General features: G+C 39.0%; 3 protein-coding genes and 1 long non-coding RNA gene across 7 annotated transcripts; 2 read left to right on the forward strand and 2 right to left on the reverse strand.

Moving 5' to 3' along the window:
* Positions 1-3,118: 3,118 nt before the first annotated feature.
* On the reverse strand, positions 3,119-8,883 carry LOC115010055 (vegetative cell wall protein gp1-like). 3 transcript variants are annotated; one of them, XM_029434439.1, is made up of 10 exons: positions 8,668-8,882; positions 6,991-7,529; positions 5,936-6,897; positions 5,725-5,839; positions 4,993-5,173; positions 4,862-4,876; positions 4,527-4,610; positions 4,176-4,246; positions 3,794-3,929; positions 3,119-3,690 (listed from the first exon to the last, which is right to left on the reverse strand). In XM_029434439.1, exons 1-10 carry the CDS (start codon positions 8,743-8,745, stop codon positions 3,667-3,669), a joined length of 2,205 nt encoding a protein of 734 aa, XP_029290299.1. In that variant the 5' UTR covers positions 8,746-8,882; the 3' UTR covers positions 3,119-3,666. The 3 variants fall into 3 exon arrangements, with proteins under 3 accessions (XP_029290299.1, XP_029290297.1, XP_029290298.1); XM_029434437.1 differs by having other exon boundaries at positions 5,936-7,529; XM_029434438.1 differs by lacking the exon at positions 4,862-4,876 and having other exon boundaries at positions 5,936-7,529; positions 8,668-8,883.
* A 959-nt stretch (positions 8,884-9,842) lies between these two features.
* Positions 9,843-13,636, reverse strand: slc35b4 (solute carrier family 35 member B4). The gene is made up of 10 exons (XM_029434056.1): positions 13,373-13,636; positions 12,715-12,828; positions 12,515-12,617; positions 12,379-12,428; positions 12,204-12,285; positions 11,971-12,031; positions 11,551-11,660; positions 11,333-11,408; positions 11,174-11,249; positions 9,843-11,087 (listed from the first exon to the last, which is right to left on the reverse strand). Exons 1-10 carry the CDS (start codon positions 13,447-13,449, stop codon positions 10,838-10,840), a joined length of 999 nt encoding a protein of 332 aa, XP_029289916.1. The 5' UTR covers positions 13,450-13,636; the 3' UTR covers positions 9,843-10,837.
* An 898-nt stretch (positions 13,637-14,534) lies between these two features.
* Positions 14,535-16,694, forward strand: golt1bb (golgi transport 1Bb). The gene is made up of 5 exons (XM_029434163.1): positions 14,535-14,686; positions 15,242-15,333; positions 15,427-15,605; positions 15,689-15,770; positions 16,161-16,694. Exons 1-5 carry the CDS (start codon positions 14,662-14,664, stop codon positions 16,197-16,199), a joined length of 417 nt encoding a protein of 138 aa, XP_029290023.1. The 5' UTR covers positions 14,535-14,661; the 3' UTR covers positions 16,200-16,694.
* A 2,419-nt stretch (positions 16,695-19,113) lies between these two features.
* On the forward strand, positions 19,114-19,741 carry LOC115010158 (uncharacterized). Of its 2 annotated transcripts, none has more exons than XR_003832421.1 (3): positions 19,114-19,157; positions 19,260-19,319; positions 19,502-19,633. It is a non-coding gene; the product is annotated as an uncharacterized LOC115010158 (long non-coding RNA). The 2 variants fall into 2 exon arrangements; XR_003832420.1 differs by lacking the exon at positions 19,114-19,157 and adding an exon at positions 19,667-19,741 and having other exon boundaries at positions 19,179-19,319; positions 19,502-19,585.
* Positions 19,742-19,805: the final 64 nt, after the last annotated feature.

Below are 19,805 nucleotides of genomic sequence, written 5' to 3' on the forward strand. Positions count from 1 at the left end.
GATGCCACAAACGTATCATTCGAATATGTTGCAGCTGAGCAAAATGACATATTATTCTGAAGAATTATTTACTAAAAAAGAAGAAAGATATCTTTGTACTATTGTTTTCAGGTCAGCAAACCACAGGAATGAAGCTGCAGGTATGCTATCCTCTACGGAGAATCCAAAGTTGGCTGATACATTATTAAACTAAATATAAGTATAAGATGTTCTTTGTTCAAACTCAAAGGTTTGGTATGGCCAGAGCGAAGGGTCATCAAGATGGAAGTGTCAAACCTCAGGTCGTCTGCTCTGACTCCTGGACAGATAACAGCCTTGGCGTTCTGCTTACCTTCACTCCAGTGTGGGCCCAGCACAGAAGAGCATTTTGACCAAATGTGGTGCCATGAAAAGTTAAATGTGTGCCAATTCAGCTCAACTCCCATAATCCCACCCTCAGCCGTACCAGCTGCAGCAGAGAGGAGTAGACGGCTGGTGATCCCAGTCCACCCGAAGCAGATCGACATACAGGCTCTTGCTAACACCCAGAATCACTTCAACATGATGCAGTTTGAGGGGAGGAAGTTTGTGAGAGTCACCTGCTCTGTTCACTCACCTGATGAACCACAGAGTCCGAGCAAATGGAGAGTGTCTGACTACAATCTGGAGGGTCGGATGATCCTTTCTGTGATCTTCACCATGAACTCGGACCTGCATATATCCAGCAGTGAAGAGAGACGGAAGTCAGAGCAGGAAGAGAGCAGGACGACTCCCTGAGAAAAGAAACTGGGTATTTTAGTTATTATTAAACCTGCATTAAGTTGTTGGCCACTTGGGGGCAGCAGAAACAAGCTGCAATAACAATATTTACATAATTAAAGTAAACTTATTCGCAAACTGTCCCCTATTTACACATCCAGCAGACACAGAGCAACATTAGCATACATTTAGAGTCCATCTGATGAATGTAATTTCAGTATTCACCAACTCCTGAGGGAAATATATTATTATATCAGAGAGTGAACTAGAACAGTAAAGTTAAGCGTGTAAAACCGAAACAATGATGCATTACTTTTCTAATCGGAAACATGCTTACAATGACAATGCTAGGTTTAGCTGCCATATTTACCATCGTAGTTTAACATGTTAGCATGTTAGCATGATAACATTTGCAATAGTTATTGAGATATTTCAGTCTGGGCCAAAGTGGTGGACCAACAGACGGACATTACCCTCCCCAGAGACATGACACTAGTGGCGCTAAAGATATTGATTAATATCTTTATTAAAACAGTTCATGTTTGCATTTACAATAAATCCAACTTCAAACTATCAATCAACCAGTGATCAATCCATGAATCCTGTGAAATAAGAAAAACCAGCAGAACTACTAACAACAAATCAAACACACACAAAAACACAGATACATGTAGAGTAGTAGTCAAAGACATGGGTGTACTTAAATGCAATTACATCATGTTTAACACACACCACTCTTCTGCATGAACACAGAAAGCCACAGAAAAACACTGTTGAGTTTGCCCACTGCTTCCTCTGTGGCCAATGAAAGAACTTGAAGTCAGCTCTGGTCTGCAGACCACAGCTTCTTATTTGTTTTACTTTCCTGGCCCTTCTAGTGCAGCGAGTGGATGAGGATGTAAGCTGTGAGGGTAAAACAAACACTCAAACGTCTGCTTCGATCCCTCACCGTTTGTGGAAGTCCTTTTTGAAGGCATTGACAAGAAAGGAAGTAGTTTTAATCTGATTGAATTAGATTTGTAAAGAATAAACTCTGACAAACCAAATTCAGTTGAGGTGAGGTCAAAGCGACAGGACGAGTCGACTTAATACAACAAGATTAAAGATAATAATGCTAAAAGCTTGAAGTGTTGACACACCGACGCATCCAACTAAAAATGTTTCAGGAATGAATAGAAGCGGCCTTATTTTTAGCTTGGCAAACATCAATACTCAATTTATTCAGGAAGTTTTAATGGCTGTAGAACTTCTTAACCCACATAAATAGCATGAAATCCTTTGATTTCATCTCTTGCATGTTAATTGCCAAAGTTGAAGTTTGTACCCAACATCTCTCTCTGGATGTCTGCACCACGCAGCCACACATACATGCAAACGCTCACTTCCTCTTCATATCGACCAGGACATGGTGTACCTAAAATCGGAACAGACAAACCCTCACACGTTAAGTCCTCGATTTAGCCGCATTGTGGTTTTTACCGAAATTAGGAGCAGAAAGACACGAGTTTGGATATTACGAAATGTAACTAACCACACTTCAAAATGTACTTTACTGAAGTAGAGTTTTGAAGTACTGTACTTAACGTTCAAGTAATTCCATTTCATGCTGTTTTATACTTCTCATCTATATTTCTTACTGACAATATATAAAGCATTTCAAATGAGAGTCACTGAACTCAAGCGGTTGTTTGAAGAACGGTTAATAAGTGACTAACAACAGGGAATGCCATCTTTCCTTTAATCAATGACGGATGAAGGAAAGGTTGAGCAGCAGCCTTAAGTTGCAGATGGAGGGACCTCTACTGGTGACATTATCATTGTCCTGTCTGATGTCAGTTATGTTATATAAACAATAAAATAAATTCAATAATGAACCGTTTCTGTTGAAGCTTTTAAAAGGAAAATACTGAGTTGCTAGATGGATATTAAAGGAGTATTACAGAGATTTCTAGTAACCACTATATTATTGGAATAAGCTCCACCACTTCTGTAACTGATGGACAATAAAGGTTCAATACTTTGTCTTAATTAGAAATAAGTAGAACGAATACCTTATGTTCATTTTTACAGAGAAGATAATTTACCTCCCTGTTCTACGTCATTTTGGTTTTACACAGCAGAACAAATGTCCCGACTTTTTCATGGTTAATGGCACATGACATCACTTGAGGGCAGTATACATTGTTCCACTCACGTCTCACTACTTGTCTTTTTTGCAATTCTGGAACAGGTTTTTAAGTAGTCAACCCCAGATTAATAACATGATGTCCAGCCTGTTTAAGTGACGTTTCACTAAATTGCTGATGTTAAACTACATCCACCAGAGAGCAGCAACCATCTAACAATATCTTCTCAATCTGCAGAATATTAAAAGCCATTATGTGATTCAACAACAAAGTTTATTGAGTGATTTACTTTTTTGTGCATGCCGCAGAAATAAACCCTGAAATAATTTATGTACAGCACATTAACCTCAAACGCGTACAGGTCTTTGTTAGTTCACACTCTGATCATCGAACAGTTCTTTCATGCATCTGCAAACTGATAATTAGCTTTCATAATTTCAAGGCACACATACATAATGATTGACCATGATTTCATATACCTCACACAAACACCGCACTTGAATTCACAAGTTTAACTTTTCTGCTCCTTTGTTGTATTTTGACTCATTTTCAAAGACAAGAGCTTAAAATGGTTTGATCCATCTGTTATTGTTGTGGCACAATTGGCTTTAAGATGATCCCAAGAACCAGAGAGGTTGAACATATGGCATTAACAGTGGACCAGAATACTGCCACTTATTCCAGATGTGTGTAAAGGCTGGAGTTGATTCTCCTGTGACTCGTCTGTTTGTTGAATCCATCCATCAACTTTTCTTTGCTGCCGCAGTAAAGCTGTCGTCGTCGTCCTCATCAAGTATCCACATTAACCTCCAGTGCTCATTTTATTCTGTAGACGGAGGAGAGAAACATGTTAACAACAATACAATCAATGTGACAGGTAGTGAAGAGAGGAGAGTGAAAGCGGTAGATGTTTATACATTGAGTCATACCTTCTTTGCGTTGTCCACACACTGCATGTAGGCCGAGGCGATGCTCGAGCACGACAGAGTCTTTCCTGTGTTCTCCTTGTAGCATTTTAAAATCTGACTCTGCAGATCCCCGCACACTGGCTGGATATCAAAACGCCTGAGAGAGACGTGCAAATATGCAAAGCATTTTGGTTTGGTAGTCGATAACAAATTTGTGAAACATGCAAAGTAGCCAATTATCTTATTTATAAACATAACTCTTTATAATGTCTTTCGTCCTTGTACCAGTGTAACCATACTAATGTAACCCCATGAACTGTAAAAATGTTTGTTCATCATTAAGAAAAGGCACAATTGCATATAATCTTTTAGCATTTATACAAAACGGTGACTTCAAACTTACGCAAAGCGGTTGTGAGTCTCTTCTTTGCCCTTCTGGAAGCTCTCAGCTGTCACTTTGTAAAACTCAGTGCACTGTCAAAGAGGTAAAAACTCCACAAGTTACCAACCAAGGTAGAATATATAAAATGTGTAAAAACAGCTGCTTTCTGCGGCTGAAAACAATAAGAGTGATGAAAGTTTCCCAAAACAGTCCATTTTGGGAAACTCAGGGGAGATTCACCCCCTTTCACTTTGCTTTTTGTGTCATAAATGTTTAATGTTATCAAGAAAAGCCTATGATTCAAACAAGTGTTCAATGCAACCTAAACTTAAATGGGGTGTAGGGATGAGGATTACTCAAAATGGCGTTTACCTTAGTTTCAAGTTTTGCGACATGTTCCTGGTAGAGAACGTTTCGTTTCCTCATCTCCTTCTCCCGCTCCTCCAGCTGATGAGCCTGCGTGAGGTTAGATTGGTTTAGAATGACATCATGGCACCTCTAAAACCAGTTATAATCATGCCAATACAACGTTTTATTGTTTCATATTTTGTAGACCGTGATACCCAGAATTTACAGTTATAAATTATGTTTTTTTCTTTTGTCTCAAAGAAATAAAGAGCAGCGGGACGAAGCAGCTTGAGTGCCATTAGAGGAGAATGAAAGGGAAAAAATGAGTCATGCACGTATAAATTTCTCTCCCGTCTTACCTTCACCTCCATCCGCTGAAACATCACAAGAGGGCAAGAGAGAAAAAGAGGCAAAATAAGAAGAGGAAAGATTTTCACATTTACAAGAGAGATCCTGCCACATGTACGCATCATGTTTGTCTTGTGCTTACATAAAGCTGCACCATGAGCCTCTCATCGTTGGTCTTCATTCTCTCCTTCGCGATGGCTTCTGTCAGGTTCTCCACGTACGCCGCCTTCTCCACCTCCAGCGTCTTTTTCACCTGCTCCTGTACCTGAGCCTGAGCGGCTACATGGGCCTCGGCTTGAGCCAGAGCCCTCATCTGCTCCAGCCTGCACACGGATCACATGTTAGAACATTTCCTACTTGCAGTGATGCATCCTTCATACATTTTATAAGAGTGAATGAATAGTCGATTAGCTGATGGACAGGCATTTCATCAACTGCAATTTTGATGTTATCTTTCAAGTAAAACATTTGAGCTGCTTCCAGCTTCTCAAGTGTGAAGACTGCCTGCTTTATATGTCTGTAAACTGAATGTCTTTCATTTTTAGTCCAAGATGGACATTTGAAGACATCATGGTGGGATGTATTTATGTATTTTGCTGTGCATTAGGGCTGCAACTAATCATTTTTACTATTAATTAATATTCTGACTATTTTCTCAAAAAGAAAAATCGATAATTACATAGTATAAAATGTAAGAAAATTGTGAAAATGTCCAATCAATTAAATCGAACTTAGCCTATCAAACATCTTACTTTACTTCTGGTTGAAAAGGTATCTACAGTTCATCTGTATTTATTGTATCTCATCAGACAAAAAGAGTCTCCCCACACACATAATGAGATGTAGAAACTCGTTCACAGTCATTTGTCCTTACTGTCGCTGCAGCTCCTGCCTCCTCTGGTTGATCTCCTCCTCCAGACTCAGCTGAATCTCCTCTTTGATCTTCTGCCTCAAGTCTTCCTCCTCCACTTCAGGAGGAACTGGTGGGGCTGTAAACATATTCAATAGGTGAGAAAAAAACACAAGAAATGTAGTAGATCTATTTCAAACTGTTGCTGCAATCTTTATCATAGTGATCGGCTCACCTTCTGCAGGTGGTGGCTCTGAGCCGACAGCAGGAACTTCATCCTCAACAGCAGGGGGCAGAGAGAGGGTCATGGTGGGCTCCTCAGCAGGTGGAGCTGGAGCAGGTGGAGGTGTTGCAAGAGGCTCGACGAAGGGTTCGCTTACAGGTGCATCAGAGGGTACGATGGCCAGCTCCACACAGTGACAGGGCAGAGAGGGCTCTTCAAAAGTGAACTCTGGAGGAGGAGGGGGTGCTGCCACCGGCTCTGGAGGAGGAGGGGGTGCTGCCACCGGCTCTGGTGGAGGAGGGGGTGCTGCCACCGGCTCTGGAGGAGGAGAGGGTGCTGCCACCGGCTCTGGTGGAGGAGAGGGTGCTGCCACCGGCTCTGGTGGAGGAGAGGGTGCTGCCACCGGCTCTGGAGGAGGAGAGGGTGCTGCCACCGGCTCCGGTGGAGGAGAGGGTGCTGCCACCGGCTCCGGTGGAGGAGAGGGTGCTGCTACCATGTCTGGGGGAGGAGAGGGTGCTGCCATAATTTCTGGGGGAGAAGAGGGTGCTGCCATCATTTCTGGGGGAGGAGAGGGTGCTGCCATCATTTCTGGGGGAGGAGAGGGTGCTGCCACCATTTCTAGGGGAGGAGAGGGTGCTGCCATCATTTCTAGGGGAGGAGAGGGTGCTGCCACAATTTCTGGGGGAGAAGAGGGTACTGCCACCAGCTCTGGGGGAGGAGAGGGTGCTGCCATCATTTCTGGGGGAGAAGAGGGTGCTGCCACCAGCTCTGGAGGCGGTAGATTGACAGCAGGAAGCAGGACTGAAGGCACTTCTTTTTCCACTGCAGCAGGTGGGACTGTAGCCTCAACAAGAGTCGTCGCCACTTGCGGAGTTAAAACTACAGCTTCAACTGGAGCTGAATCAGCAGGAAAGGGTGGTGTTATTGGTGTGATTTCAACAGTGGGTGAAGGTTGAACCGTTTCCACTGGTGGCGCAGACAGGACAACAGGTTCAAGAGAGGGAGCTACAGCAGCAGGTGTTTGAGAGGGCAGAGGGATAGCTAAAGGTTCAGGTGGAGTTACAGACAATTTTGCAGGTGGAGGTAGGACTATAGGTTCTGCTATTGGTGGTGTAGACGTGGTTTCTGGCTCTACATGAAGTGGGATGAAGGATTCAACAGGAGGTAGGACAACTGGCTCCACTACAGGTAGAGGAGGGGGAGATTCAAGCTCCACATGTGCTTCAACTTGTGCAGAAGGTGTAGTAGATGGAGGTGGAGGAGGGGCTGAGACAACAGGGTCAGTCAGAAGAGGACCTTTTGGCGAGGCTGCAGGCTCCACAGAGGAAGGAGGCAGGGAGTGAAACTTTACAGGAGGAGGAGGAACGAGTTTCACAGGAGGTGCCGGTTCCACTGATGGTGTGGATGGAGCTTCCTGAGGTGGAGGCGGGATGTATGAAGGAGGTGGAGGAGTCAGAAGAGGTATTAAGTGTTCGACAGAGGGGGTGGGAACCGGAGTGGGTGTTAGTGTTTCTGGTGTTTGTGGAGTAGGACGTCCATTCTGTGAGCGCGGAGGACCGACGACCTTTGCAGACTGTTTCATCCGGTGGATCACTTTATCTGACAGCTGAGGAGAAACAAGAGAAACACTTAATATGGACTTAATTAGCATCTCAGCACATTATGGGATTAGCCTGGGTGTCTTTCTTTCCTTCTCAAAGTATGTTTTGAGTCCTTTCTGTGATCTGATGGTCAAGATCCCAAATGAAAGTCTCTAAATGTTAAAGAGGTGTGCTTCAGTGCGTAGTCATTTATTTTAAGGACAACTCAAATTGCCTGTGAAATGATTACATGGTGCTAATTATCGTTTTTCTGATGAAGTCTCTTTCATTACTTCATGATCTCCACCTGACCTCCTTATCTAGTATTATTTGTTGTATGATCATGGTGATGTTCTTAACACAATTTTTTCACAATGACAACAACATATTTTAGATATTGAAACTTGAGGAAGATCACGTGATACAATCAACAGCTGTAGAACTAATGAAAAGGATCTTGTGGTGAGATTGTAGAGAAAATAACAGTGTTGACGGCCTGGTATGATGAGATTAATGAATTTATTTATTATTATTTACTTCAAGATTAGTAAATAATAAACTTATCATGATCACAAATGTATATTTCTATTAACTACCTCACGTTATTGTTATTATTGTTATTATTATTATTATTATAAGTAGAACATTTGTTTGCGAAAAGGACAAGCCATGTTTGGCTACTTAAAGGTTAAGTTTCCTTGATGTTGCATGAGGTCACCGATAGTGGTCGAAAAACAAAGGTCACAGGTTGAGAAATAGAAATAGAGATATTGTCATATATATACATAAATATATTTTGTCACGTTAAGGATTTAGAAATAAAACTAAATTGCATTTATATTAATGATATAATTGATTATTTAAGCACGTGTCAAAAGTGTTTTCTTCTTCTTGTAGTCCACGTGACAACCGACCATTTCTATGTTTAAACCCAACAGCAGTAGAGCGGTCTGACTTTGTGCAGTGACAACAAACATGAAGGCGAGATCAATATTTATGGATTACATATCTCAAAGTAGAACAAAGATCAGCCAGGGTTGCAGATTAAACATGTACACGCATGCACTCTGCAGCGAGGGTCTCTGTATTGAAACAGTGTCCATTAAACGTTGTGTTTAAACACTTTCTCCCACTTTAGATCCATGCATCTGGGCTTTCACTCACCCGAATGCCCTTCACAAAAGTAACTCCTCCACCTTCACCATCCTCACGAGAGAGGTGACTCGGGCTGTTTCCCCCCATCCACACACCTGCAGCAGATACACACTACTATCAGGACTGCGGTTACTGGAAGTATTTAATCCACAACGTGGATCTGAGCTCAGTGATATCAACTCTACAGCTGCAACAATCTGCCCTTCCCACTGCTGGGGTGTCAACAAGGGCTGCTGCTATTGGCTGCAGCTGAACAACGCCGCTCTGGATTGGTCGATTTACATTAAAGCCAATGAAACGTAAAGGAACATTGTGTCCCTGCATAAAACATTTATCGAACTAACAATTTATCTGTGGTTTAACTAAACACATTTACTTAAATACTGTAAGTGCAATTTTGAGGTGATTTTATGCCACTTCATACTTCCACTCAACTACAATTCAGAGAGAAATATTGTACTTTTTACTCCACTACATTGTTTGGTTACTAGTTACTTGACAGATTAAAATTAATAATATAAAATATTATCAACACATATGCCTAATATATTTATTATTATAGATTAAGATACACAGCAGTATTTAAAGCATGCATTATATATCACATTATAATCCAATAATATTAATTATTCTGAAATGGGCTATTCTGCATAATGAGTACTTTTGCTTTATGTACTTTAAGTATATTTTAATGCTTATACTAGACTTTCAATAAGTACAATTTTGAATGCAGGAACTTTACTAGTAACAAAGTATTTATACACTGTTGTACATTTACTTAAATAAAATATCTGAGTATTTATTTCACCAGTGAAAATAATCCATTTCAATTTCAGAATAATGTATATTATATTATTGTATCATAATTATTGATGCATTTGTGTGTAAGCATCACTTTAATGTTGTAGCTGGTAAAGGTGGAGCTGATTTGAACGACTGTGTAAATAATAATACATCATTTATTTGTTAATATTTTGTGTTAATCTGAATGTAAAAAGTAAAATATTTCCCTCAGAAATGTAGTAAAGTAGAAGTATAAAGGAGCTTAAAATATAAATACTAAGTAAAGTACCTCAATATTATACTTAAGTACAGTTCTTGAGTATACATGCTTCTTGTTATGCTATGTTATTAAATAATTTGACCTTGCAGCTACAGAGACTCTATCATCTACTGTCATTTCAGTGTGCAGGGAGTGTAAAGATTTATTGTACAGCACAATGTGACGTTTCCTGTTGACAAATACTGACGCGATACACCTGAGACAGTTTGACACATGAGGACAAAATATTACAACATAATAATAATAATCAAACAGTTTCCAGCTGCTCGTGAAACATTAATATAGTAACAGTATTTTGTCTATTCAGCATCTCATGTGTTCATTGTACTGATGGAAGTCAGTATCAGTGCTAATGGAGTAAATTAGCCGTCACATGTAGAAAATAAATATTAAAATCATTTTACAAAGTCGCACCATGATTTTGCATCTGTGACTAACATTAAAGAACAGGGCTGGTGATATTCTATATTTACATTTTTTATTATCAACCAATCACATTAAAAGACAAAGAGCTACACGACACATTCCTCATTATGGGTCCTGCTGCTGTAAATACTCATTAGGGCACCAATTGTCTTTTAATCCACGGCTGGAAATAGTCCACAACAAATGCACTGTTTAGTCCCGTTTGATAAACTCCAGAACCCAGCTGTGTTATTCAACCTTTTTAAATAATGAAACCCGTTTTTACAGCTGCTATAACAGATTTGTTGGCCACAACAAGCTGTGAACACAACATTAACAAATGTACAGTAAGGCTGCAACTAACAATTACTTTTTTATTATAGATTCATCTGCAGATTACTTTTACCGATTAATCTTTTGGTCTATGAAAGATCAGAAACAACAGTTCAAAGCCCAAAAATATTCAATTTACTTTAATGTAAGACCTCAAGATCACCAGCCTTGTCCTGTAAACTGTGTGTGTGTGTGTGTGTGTGTGTGTGTGTGTGTGTGTGTTTTACTATAGGCTAAACAAAATTACAGAACTGTATAACATTGCTGCGGGATAGTCGTCCATAAACAATCTCTAAGTCCATCACAGTGGCTGCTTTTCTATTTGACCACCAGTCCCGCCGCCGCCTTCTTCTTCTTCTTCTTCTTCTTCTTCTTCTTCTACTCTGCCTTCTTCTCCTTAACGTCAGGTCCCCGCAGAGCTGCCCGCACGCTGCTCCACACCTCCGTGTACAGCAGAGTGCCCAGGAAGACCACCGCCGTGCCCACCCAGTGCCACGCGGTGAAGGGGTTTTGGAAGAACATGATGGAGACGATGAGGCTGAGGAACTTTCTCAGGGTCACCACCAGAGTGACGGTCAGCGAGGCGCACTCCGTGGTCAGAATGAAAACACCGCGGATGCACACATACCTGAAAACTGGTTAAAGTCTGTAACAAGAGTATGAGAAAATACAAAATGAATACAAGCCAGTGAGATAACGTGTTTAGCAGGATACTGTGTGATGACGTTGATCAGGAGGTAGAGCCACATTATCGGCACAGTCAGTCCAACCGCTGGAACAACTGTAGGAGCTGAGAGAGAGACAAGAAGTTTATTTACATCCGTGAGAGGAGATGCATAACGAAAGCTTCCCGAGTGACTCGATGGAACTCACTGCTCTGACTGAAGTAGACACAGTGGTTGTAGATGTCCGTGGAGAGAAGCAGGAAGCCCGGCAGAGGTAGGCAGTGCTACAAAAGAGACAACAAAACATTAATAGCTGTTGAAGTGATCCTTTATTCCCAAGACAGAATGTTTCCTACGAGCCCAAATGAAGCTTGAATTCCCCCTGAAGACGTTTGAATGGAAGCGTCCTGCAGAGAGAACGCTCACGTTATAGAAGAGGGCTTCCTTGGAGTGTTTTCCGTACTGCTTGTACAGCGTCTCCTGGAAGATGCCCATCCTCGCAGACATCAGCAGAGCAAAAGTCAACATGCCGATACCTGAATGGACAGAAATCAACAATAAAAACACTTTTACGACACCATGATTTTTTATCTCAATATTTACATTACTTACAATATTGTCTTTGTTACACTAATGCCAATAATGCAAGTTATACTTATTAATCTCTCTCTTTTTTGGACTGTTGGTTGGAAAAAACAAGAAATTTGAAGACGTCCCTTTGGACTGTGGAAAGTTATGGTGGGCATTTTATCAAGTGTATGACATTTTATAGATGAATGATTCACAATTTAATACAAATATTCAACTGAAATGTCAATTAAAAAGTGTTTGGCACCCATAACGTACCTATAAGCCAGCGCATGAATGGATAAAAGCCTTCCTCTTCTGATCCCTCATTGGCCATATTCTGCACAAACAAAATGACAAAATGAAACAAAGAAATATTACAGGTCAAGATTGTGTATTTAAGAGAGATTTAGTTTTAGATTTAAGAAATCGCTGCATAGAAAAACAGACACAAGATACACTTATAAAAACAAGCATTGCTATAACAATATAATAATGCAACATGGACTCACCACTTGTTTGGCAGACATGATGGTGCAGATGAAGATACCTGCTGAAACTAAAGCTATAGACAGATATTTACTTGTGGAATACCTGCAGGTGAGAAATAAATGAACACTTTTAAACCTGCAGACTTAATCTATATGAGCTCTGAAGTATTATTGTTGTCACAGAATGCAGGTGTACCTTTTCTTCAGGATGATTATTCCCAGGATCATGTTGGCGATTAGCGATCCCTGCAAAGAAACAAGACGGAGATCAGACTGAGGTGGAGGTGATGGACGGAGGTGATGTGATAATAGGGGAAATCAACAGTTCTTACCGATCTGAAGATCATGTGTAACGGCATGGCGATGTTGAAGTTGAGAGCGTAGTTGTTGATCACACTGACTGTGAAGAACATGGTCACCATGATCACATAGTTACTGGGGGAAAAAGAAGGGACATAGCAGGTTTGTTTTAGCGTCTGTTCTTTATGTTTTCCGGAAGCAGGAAGTTCAAACCCGATCGATTAGTATTTACCGGATAGGGATCGCTGGTTTCTTCCTTCCAAATTTTGTTTCAAAGATGAAACCTTCTAATGCGATGAAGACAAACTGAGCGAAGGTGACTATGTTGCCACATCCTGGAAACTGTCTGAAGGACAAAACAACAGAAAATATACAGATTTAACTGACTTAAAGATGTTTAGATTCTGTTGTGTGTTGTATGTAAATATATTTTAATACAAAATGTCTAACTTTTGCATGCAAAAAGTATTTTATATTCTATTTTTCATGTCATATCTGAGCTGTTTTGTTCTGTGTTGTACATGAAAATGTAATATATAATATATTCTGGACACAAACATAGGTTTAGGGTTACCTCTAGGATGAATTCATATCTATTTTTATCTTATTTATAAAAGCACGAGTTAGTTTAGAGCACGTCATAAATAACAATCTGTACACAAGTGCAAGAAGAAGCTACCTAATGACAGTCACACGAGTACCTGAACAGTTTCTTCCCACCTCTGACAATATGATTATGTGTCACTCCACAGTTATTGAACTTCACATTTGGATACAACAACAAACACTCGTGCAGTGGGAAGTCAAAACAAAGATAAGTAACACCTGTGAAAACCTTTATGTAGTAAAGTCGACACGAGTTGATAAACAGTCTTAAGTTTGTCACTGACCTTACAAGCAGCTCTAGAGACACCACATTGCTACAACATCCAACAAAAACCAGAACCATGGCAAAAGCAGTCCCCATGTTGGCGACTGGAGACAGAAACTCGGTGGAAAATGTGTCACTTAATAAAGTGTATTTCTGATGTGTGCATATTTGCAAATAAGCAGCAGTTGTTGTGTCTTATAGGAGATCTTCTGATTCAACACAAACTCAGCTGAACACGTCTGAATCTGAGCTTAAAACTCTTCCGTATCGCGTGGCCTCATGGGAGTTGTAGTTCTTTTGACATCACGGAAGGAAAAGGTACGCACTGTCCTTAATGTTCTCTGTATTTAAGGTAACATTACGAGTGAAATACAAATACTATCTGGGCAACAAAAGTAGGAGTACATGTTGGTTAAATATATGAAAAATAAGGACAGAAAGCGTAAATTAATGCGTTAACAGCGCAATGACTGCGCAACCATGACGCACAGAAACGTTCCAACGTGCATGCGCAGATAAACCGTCTCTTTAAATATGTCAAGAGGTCTTTCTCGGCTCACATCTCGGGGTACCAGAAACCAAACCTGCCACAAATGAGCTCTACACTGCTTTCTATGGACTACACCTCTCACCCCACACTGTTTGTTATATGCAAGGAGCAGGAACATAATTTAAGGTTGCAGAAACTTAATTCAAAGTTGTACTATAGACTGTATATCAGTTGTACCCATGAATGTAAAGCGTACCCACAACTGCAACATAGACCTTGCTTTATCTTTACTGAAAATACATTGGAAATAGGTACTCGACATAATGGTACAAAGAAACAAGAATCTGAATAATTAAAAAATATATATATTATGTTTATGCATTAAATAGTCTTAATATATTCTTTAAATTCACATAAAAGTGTAGTGAAATGAGCGATAACTTTTGTCATTTTGCATGTATGTATGTAAAAGTTACCATATAAGCTATAATCAATAAGTTTACAATGGATACAATGATACATTTATGTTCAAAATGTATGACATTTTTACACAAAATGTTGATACTATAATTAGTTTGACACAATATATAATCTCTAATTTGAGTCCAAAAAGTAACTGAATCTATACAATAGTAAAGTTTATTAATTTCTTGTTCAGTGATAGACGATCTTTGGTGAAATACGTGCCTGCGTGATTCCGGACGACGTGGCGTAACAAACCGCTACCGTTGTACCAGTTAGCGCTAAGGGCAGAAAGCAGCAGGTTTAAGTCGTTACGAGCTTTGTGTTGTTTCATTAATTCTCCTGCTGCCGCCAAAATGATTTCACTCACGGATTCACAAAGTAAGACCGGTTTATGTTTTCCTGCTGTTCTTTGTTTTTGTAGTGTTTCTGCTAAAAACCCGGTTTGTTAGCTGAAAAGATGAGGTTAGCATCTCAAACACCATTGGCTGAGAGCTCCATTACGTCACGTAGCTGGACGTACATCTGTTAAATGTTGTATCACGTTGTCAATTCATTGTCAATGTTTTACTTGAATAAAGTTTTTTTTAAAGTAAATCTATAAATGTAAAAATGTAAATTTCCTAAAGTAAAACTTCGCTTTCATGTTTTAAAGAAATAGCTATATATTAAGACAATTTCAATAAAAAAAATTAAAAAGGTATTAAAACTGTGAATCTGTTTAATAGTTAAAAGTTACTTTCTCTTTATTTATGTTGACCCCTGCCATGTTTTGTGTTAACTTTACTTTATTTCTCCTACTGTATTGTTAACTGATTTACACTTTTCTAAAAGTGTTTAAAAATAATTATTAACATTAACATTGTAACTACTTTATTTGATCTATTTAATTAAAAATAAAATTGCCTTTATAACAACTGTTTTTGTTTCTTACAGAAATTGGGATGGGGCTGACGGGGTTCGGTGTGTTTTTCCTATTCTTTGGGATGGTCTTGTTTTTTGATAAAGCTCTCCTTGCCATTGGAAATGTGAGTTACTCAACAATATTCTTATCACACTGCGTGACAGTCAAACTTTTCCCTGACCTCTGATCGTGTTGTATGTCTCCGCTTGTTGTGCAGATCCTTTTTGTGGCAGGCCTGTCCTTTGTCATCGGCCTGGAGCGGACGTTCAGATTCTTCTTCCAGAGACACAAAGTAAAAGCCACCAGCTTCTTCCTTGGAGGAGTGTTGGTGGTTCTGATCGGCTGGCCGATCATCGGAGTGGTTCTGGAGATCTACGGTTTCTTCCTCTTATTCAGGTCAGCTCAAACAAAGAAAACAAATCTCTTTGTCGTCTTTATTCATTACTTTGGTCTAACTTTATTCTCTCTCTCTGTAACAGAGGATTCTTCCCGGTGGCGGTGGGCTTCATCAGACGAGTACCTGTGCTCGGGTCTTTGCTCAGTTTACCAGGGATCAGTAAAGTAAGTATCATAGCAATACATTAATTTAAAATTAAATGTCACTTTAAACTTGCTTCAGACGGATAAATAATGTTTAATCTTTGTCTGTTTTGTATCAAAAGCTTCATCATCTTCCTATATTTAAAAGTTAGATCGGTTAGGGTTTTACAAGCTGTTGACACAAAATTAAGTAAGTATGGGACAAAGTATGTCATTGGACAATATGAACATTTCATGTCACGATTATCCTGGCCATAATTACTTTTAATTTCACGATGTTATCAGCAGCAGAAACAATCCAAACTAACCCTTTACAATTTATTTGCATTGCATGTTTTTGTCTGATTTTAGTAGAAGTTGTCAAACCAAAATGCAGCTTATAAATAACTTTATTGTCTTATTGTCTTTCAGCTGGTGGATAAAATTGGGGAGAGCAACAATATGGTATAACAGAGGACTGTTTTTGTATCGGAGGAGAGTTTCAGTATTTATCATACTTTCTAATAATGACTGTATATTTTGGTCATTGCCACTCCAGAACTGTGAATCCAAACACACTGTATCTGTGGATGTCTGACTGATGTTTTGTATCTGACTGCCAAGAGATTTTTATTTTATTTTAAAAGCTGGAAGCAGGTCTCTCATTTTGTATCATTCCTGTCTGATATTTATGGACTGATAACGTGGGACCAATTGATTGAAGTCAGCGGAGAGACTGGAGTTCTTTGAGCATCCCCTCCTCCAGATTGTGTGCCTCAACAGACACTGAGAGCTTTGTTACGTCAATGAAGTGTTACTGGAATTTTGTACATTAAAACTAAATAATGTTGAGTTAAATGTTACTTGGGCAAAGAAACCTGAAGTGTTGTGAAGAAGCTTGTTATAGAGATGTTTTACTGTACGTTTTGTAAGTGCATACTTGGAATAAAGTGTGTATTTTATAAATTTGTGGGTTTTTGTTTTTTGCTGCAGCCATCACAGTTTTATCTGCCACCCAGGTTTGGTTTGCACTAACTCTCTTTGCTCCAGGGCACTAGTGTCCTTCTCAACAAAGAGCCTCTGACGATCTTACAAATCCAACAGTTTCGGTCTGAGAATGTTTGAGAAGTCAGGGATGACTAAAACCTTGAGGTCACTTTACATTTTAATTAATATCTTTAATAATTAAATTGTAAATGTATCCCTCATTATTCCATTTGTTACGCTAGAATATGCAATATTATTAGAGCAACACTTACATCGACCCATTTAGCACTTATTAAAACAACAGTGTAGTAGTAGTAAGCAGTATTAACTAAATGTTTTCATTTATTTTATTTCCAAGTATTCATTAATTTATGCTTATTAATGTATTTGTCAACATAGCCTCTATGAAGTAACGGCATAACTGCAATAAATAGATAATGATATTATCATAAACATAAACAAATACAGTTTAATGTTTAGAAATGTTTACTAATAAAGACATCTTGAGCTCAAAGTCAAGTATGATGGGGTTGTGTGTCTTCAGGTGGCTGTTGCATTGTGGGTGGATTTCATATAAAAGGTGGTTTGAGGATAATAAATGGTGGATTTCTTCTTGTTGACGGCCACCTCCCCCCAGTTGTTGAGGTTGAAGCGACTCTCTCTCAGGTGGGTTTTTGATGTTGTACTGCTTTTTTTTTTGTCACCCATGGGTGCTTAGCCCTTCCTTCAGTTGGTGCTAAAGCATTCGTTTCGGAAGTATAACGTGACCTGTCCATTGTAACTGGTGCCGGGTGATGGTTGTGGTGATGCTGACTCCTATCTTCTCCGCTGACCCTCAGGTACCATCGCTGGTGGTACTGTTCCAGGGCGTTCACATGTCTGCTGTAGGTGATAGATGAGGAGTTTGGTCTTGGTCTGTCAAAGGCCTTCGTGAGGTCGATGAATGCCGGCGGTAGATGTTGTTCCCAAGTGATAAGAGTGTCATCAATCTTCACACATTCGTTATTTTCAGTTAATGCAAATAGATCCCTCCCCCTGCACTGGAAGACAGAAAGACAAACTTTTACAGCACGACCCGTGCAGCTTTTTATGGCAGAGCATCAACTTTTTTTTTTTTTACCGACTTGAACTGCTGTCAATAATGTCCACTCCTCCTCAGCCTCAGGCCTCCTGCAGGTGTCTACACCCACATACTATACTGACACGCTGTCATCACATCAGCTTTCATTCATAAAATCTCACCAGTGTCGTCATCACGTGGTGACCCCGTGAAGAGACTCCGCTGCTCGTGAGTCTTAAAAAGTTTAAATCTCTCTCGTGTGTGTGTGATTAATGAGCAGTGACAGTTTTAACACCTGTCACTTTTGTCAATGGAAATATCACGTGACATGTTATAAAGGCACCAATTAGCCTCATCAATGATGCTGCATATTAATGAGGTGATTTGTTGTTTTTATAACGTAACAGCAGTAACAGAGGAAGCACAAGTCATACATTTTGCCTGCAGGAGAGCACAACACATACAATTATTGGTAAGCTAATATTATTATTATTATTATGATTATTATTATTATTAGTAGTACGAGTAGTTGTTGTATTTTGTCAGTGTTTGCTCTATTTTTAAATGCACTTTTACATAATTAATGTCTTGCGGTGTGAATGTCTAATATTAAATTCTATTGTTTTATTATTTTAATATCTTATCATAAACTTTATTTTATTCTTACTTATAATAATGCTGTTATTTATTGTCATTGTATTGGATTCTGTTATCTGTATTTATGTTTTGTAACATGTAAAAAGTATTACTATTATTTTACTTTTCCTTAAAATATCTGAGAAGTCAGAGTTAAATGTAAATCGAGGTTGTTATAATTAAAATGTACATTTAAATAGTTTAAACAGTTTACTTTTTGTCCACCTATTTAGCATGTATATATATTTAATAAACAGTTTATAACACTGTAATGTAGACATAAGCATAAATAATTGTTAATTAATACAAACATAGTAAAATACTCTTGAGGATATAATATATAAATGTCTTCATAGGAGAAATGATAAATGTTGACAAATTCTGCAGATTAATAAACAAATGTCCTTATATCATCTTATAACTACAGTATATTGTAATATATAAAACATTTACTAAATGGAGATGTAGGGGTATTCCTCTTCTTCTATTCTATTATTCGTATTAGTTTTTATTAATGTTATTATTTTTAATTAAATGTCATTCCAGAGTTCAACAATGTCTCTAATTGTCACGTTGCTTGTGGTGACGTTGGCTACTCAGTGTTGGAGTGCAGCACAGGTGGGTGAAAGTAGATTCTTCTTTAAGCACATTAAGAAATATAATTATGACATAAACATTTATCTTTTGCGTCACGTTTCAGCGCAGAAACTGGACTCCTCACGCCATCTTATACCTAAAAGGAGCACGTAAGAATTTGCAGAGGACATTTTAAAGCGGTAGAATTGTCTGGTTTTGAGCCGTCTTTGTCAAATTAAGAGAAAACAGTGTTGATTGTTGATGTTTTACAGAAGGACACCGCTCAGTGTTGCAGCGCACCAGCAGAGAGGACAGGGACACTTTACAGAAAGGTGAGTATAGTATGATGTCCTGCAGCTACATTGATATCAGTTTGATACTAGGACTAACATTAGAGAGAATGAAGCTGATCTAATATGCGTATTGTCTCTTCTTCACACGATGTATTTTCTTTCTTTCTTGGACATTTTCTTGGTTTTGCAATTTCTTGCCTCTTTCCTAAATGTCTCTGCAGTGACTTACAACCTGAGCAGTGATGGACCTGGATTGTCTTTGTCTTCCATCTTTCTGGAGCTTCTGCAGCGAGCTGTGGAAGAAGGTATAACCCTGAAAGGTATCACCAACACATCACCATCATTGGAGCAATTTTAGCTCCTATGTTTTTCTTTTTCTTCCTCAGGGGGAGGAAATCCAGATCCTTACCCAGACAAACAAGAGCTGAATTAAACTACTTGTGAAGACAATTGTTTTCCCCTTTTTTTTTGTCTTATTGTTGAATTGTTTTATACATGTAACTACTGTTTGAGTTTACTTGTAAT

Source organism: Cottoperca gobio, chromosome 6, assembly GCF_900634415.1.
Source record: "Cottoperca gobio chromosome 6, fCotGob3.1, whole genome shotgun sequence".
NCBI lineage: Eukaryota > Metazoa > Chordata > Actinopteri > Perciformes > Bovichtidae > Cottoperca > Cottoperca gobio.

Coding starts and splice junctions, on each gene's coding strand:
- LOC115010055 (XM_029434437.1), bottom strand. CDS start 8,745: ATGGGGGGAAACAGCCCGAGTCACCTCTCTCGTGAGGATGGTGAAGGT. Junction 5,174..5,724: donor AGGCAGGAGCTGCAGCGACA/GTAAGGACAAAT, acceptor ATCCGTGTGCAG/GCTGGAGCAGATGAGGGCTC. Junction 3,930..4,175: donor GAGACTCACAACCGCTTTGC/GTAAGTTTGAAG, acceptor CGTCTCTCTCAG/GCGTTTTGATATCCAGCCAG.
- slc35b4 (XM_029434056.1), bottom strand. CDS start 13,449: ATGGGGACTGCTTTTGCCATGGTTCTGGTTTTTGTTGGATGTTGTAGC. Junction 11,250..11,332: donor TGTCTACTTCAGTCAGAGCA/GTGAGTTCCATC, acceptor TCTCTCTCTCAG/CTCCTACAGTTGTTCCAGCG. Junction 11,088..11,173: donor CTGATCAACGTCATCACACA/GTATCCTGCTAA, acceptor ACCAGTTTTCAG/GTATGTGTGCATCCGCGGTG.
- golt1bb (XM_029434163.1), top strand. CDS start 14,662: ATGATTTCACTCACGGATTCACAAA. Junction 15,334..15,426: donor CTCTCCTTGCCATTGGAAAT/GTGAGTTACTCA, acceptor CTTGTTGTGCAG/ATCCTTTTTGTGGCAGGCCT. Junction 15,606..15,688: donor GGTTTCTTCCTCTTATTCAG/GTCAGCTCAAAC, acceptor TCTCTGTAACAG/AGGATTCTTCCCGGTGGCGG.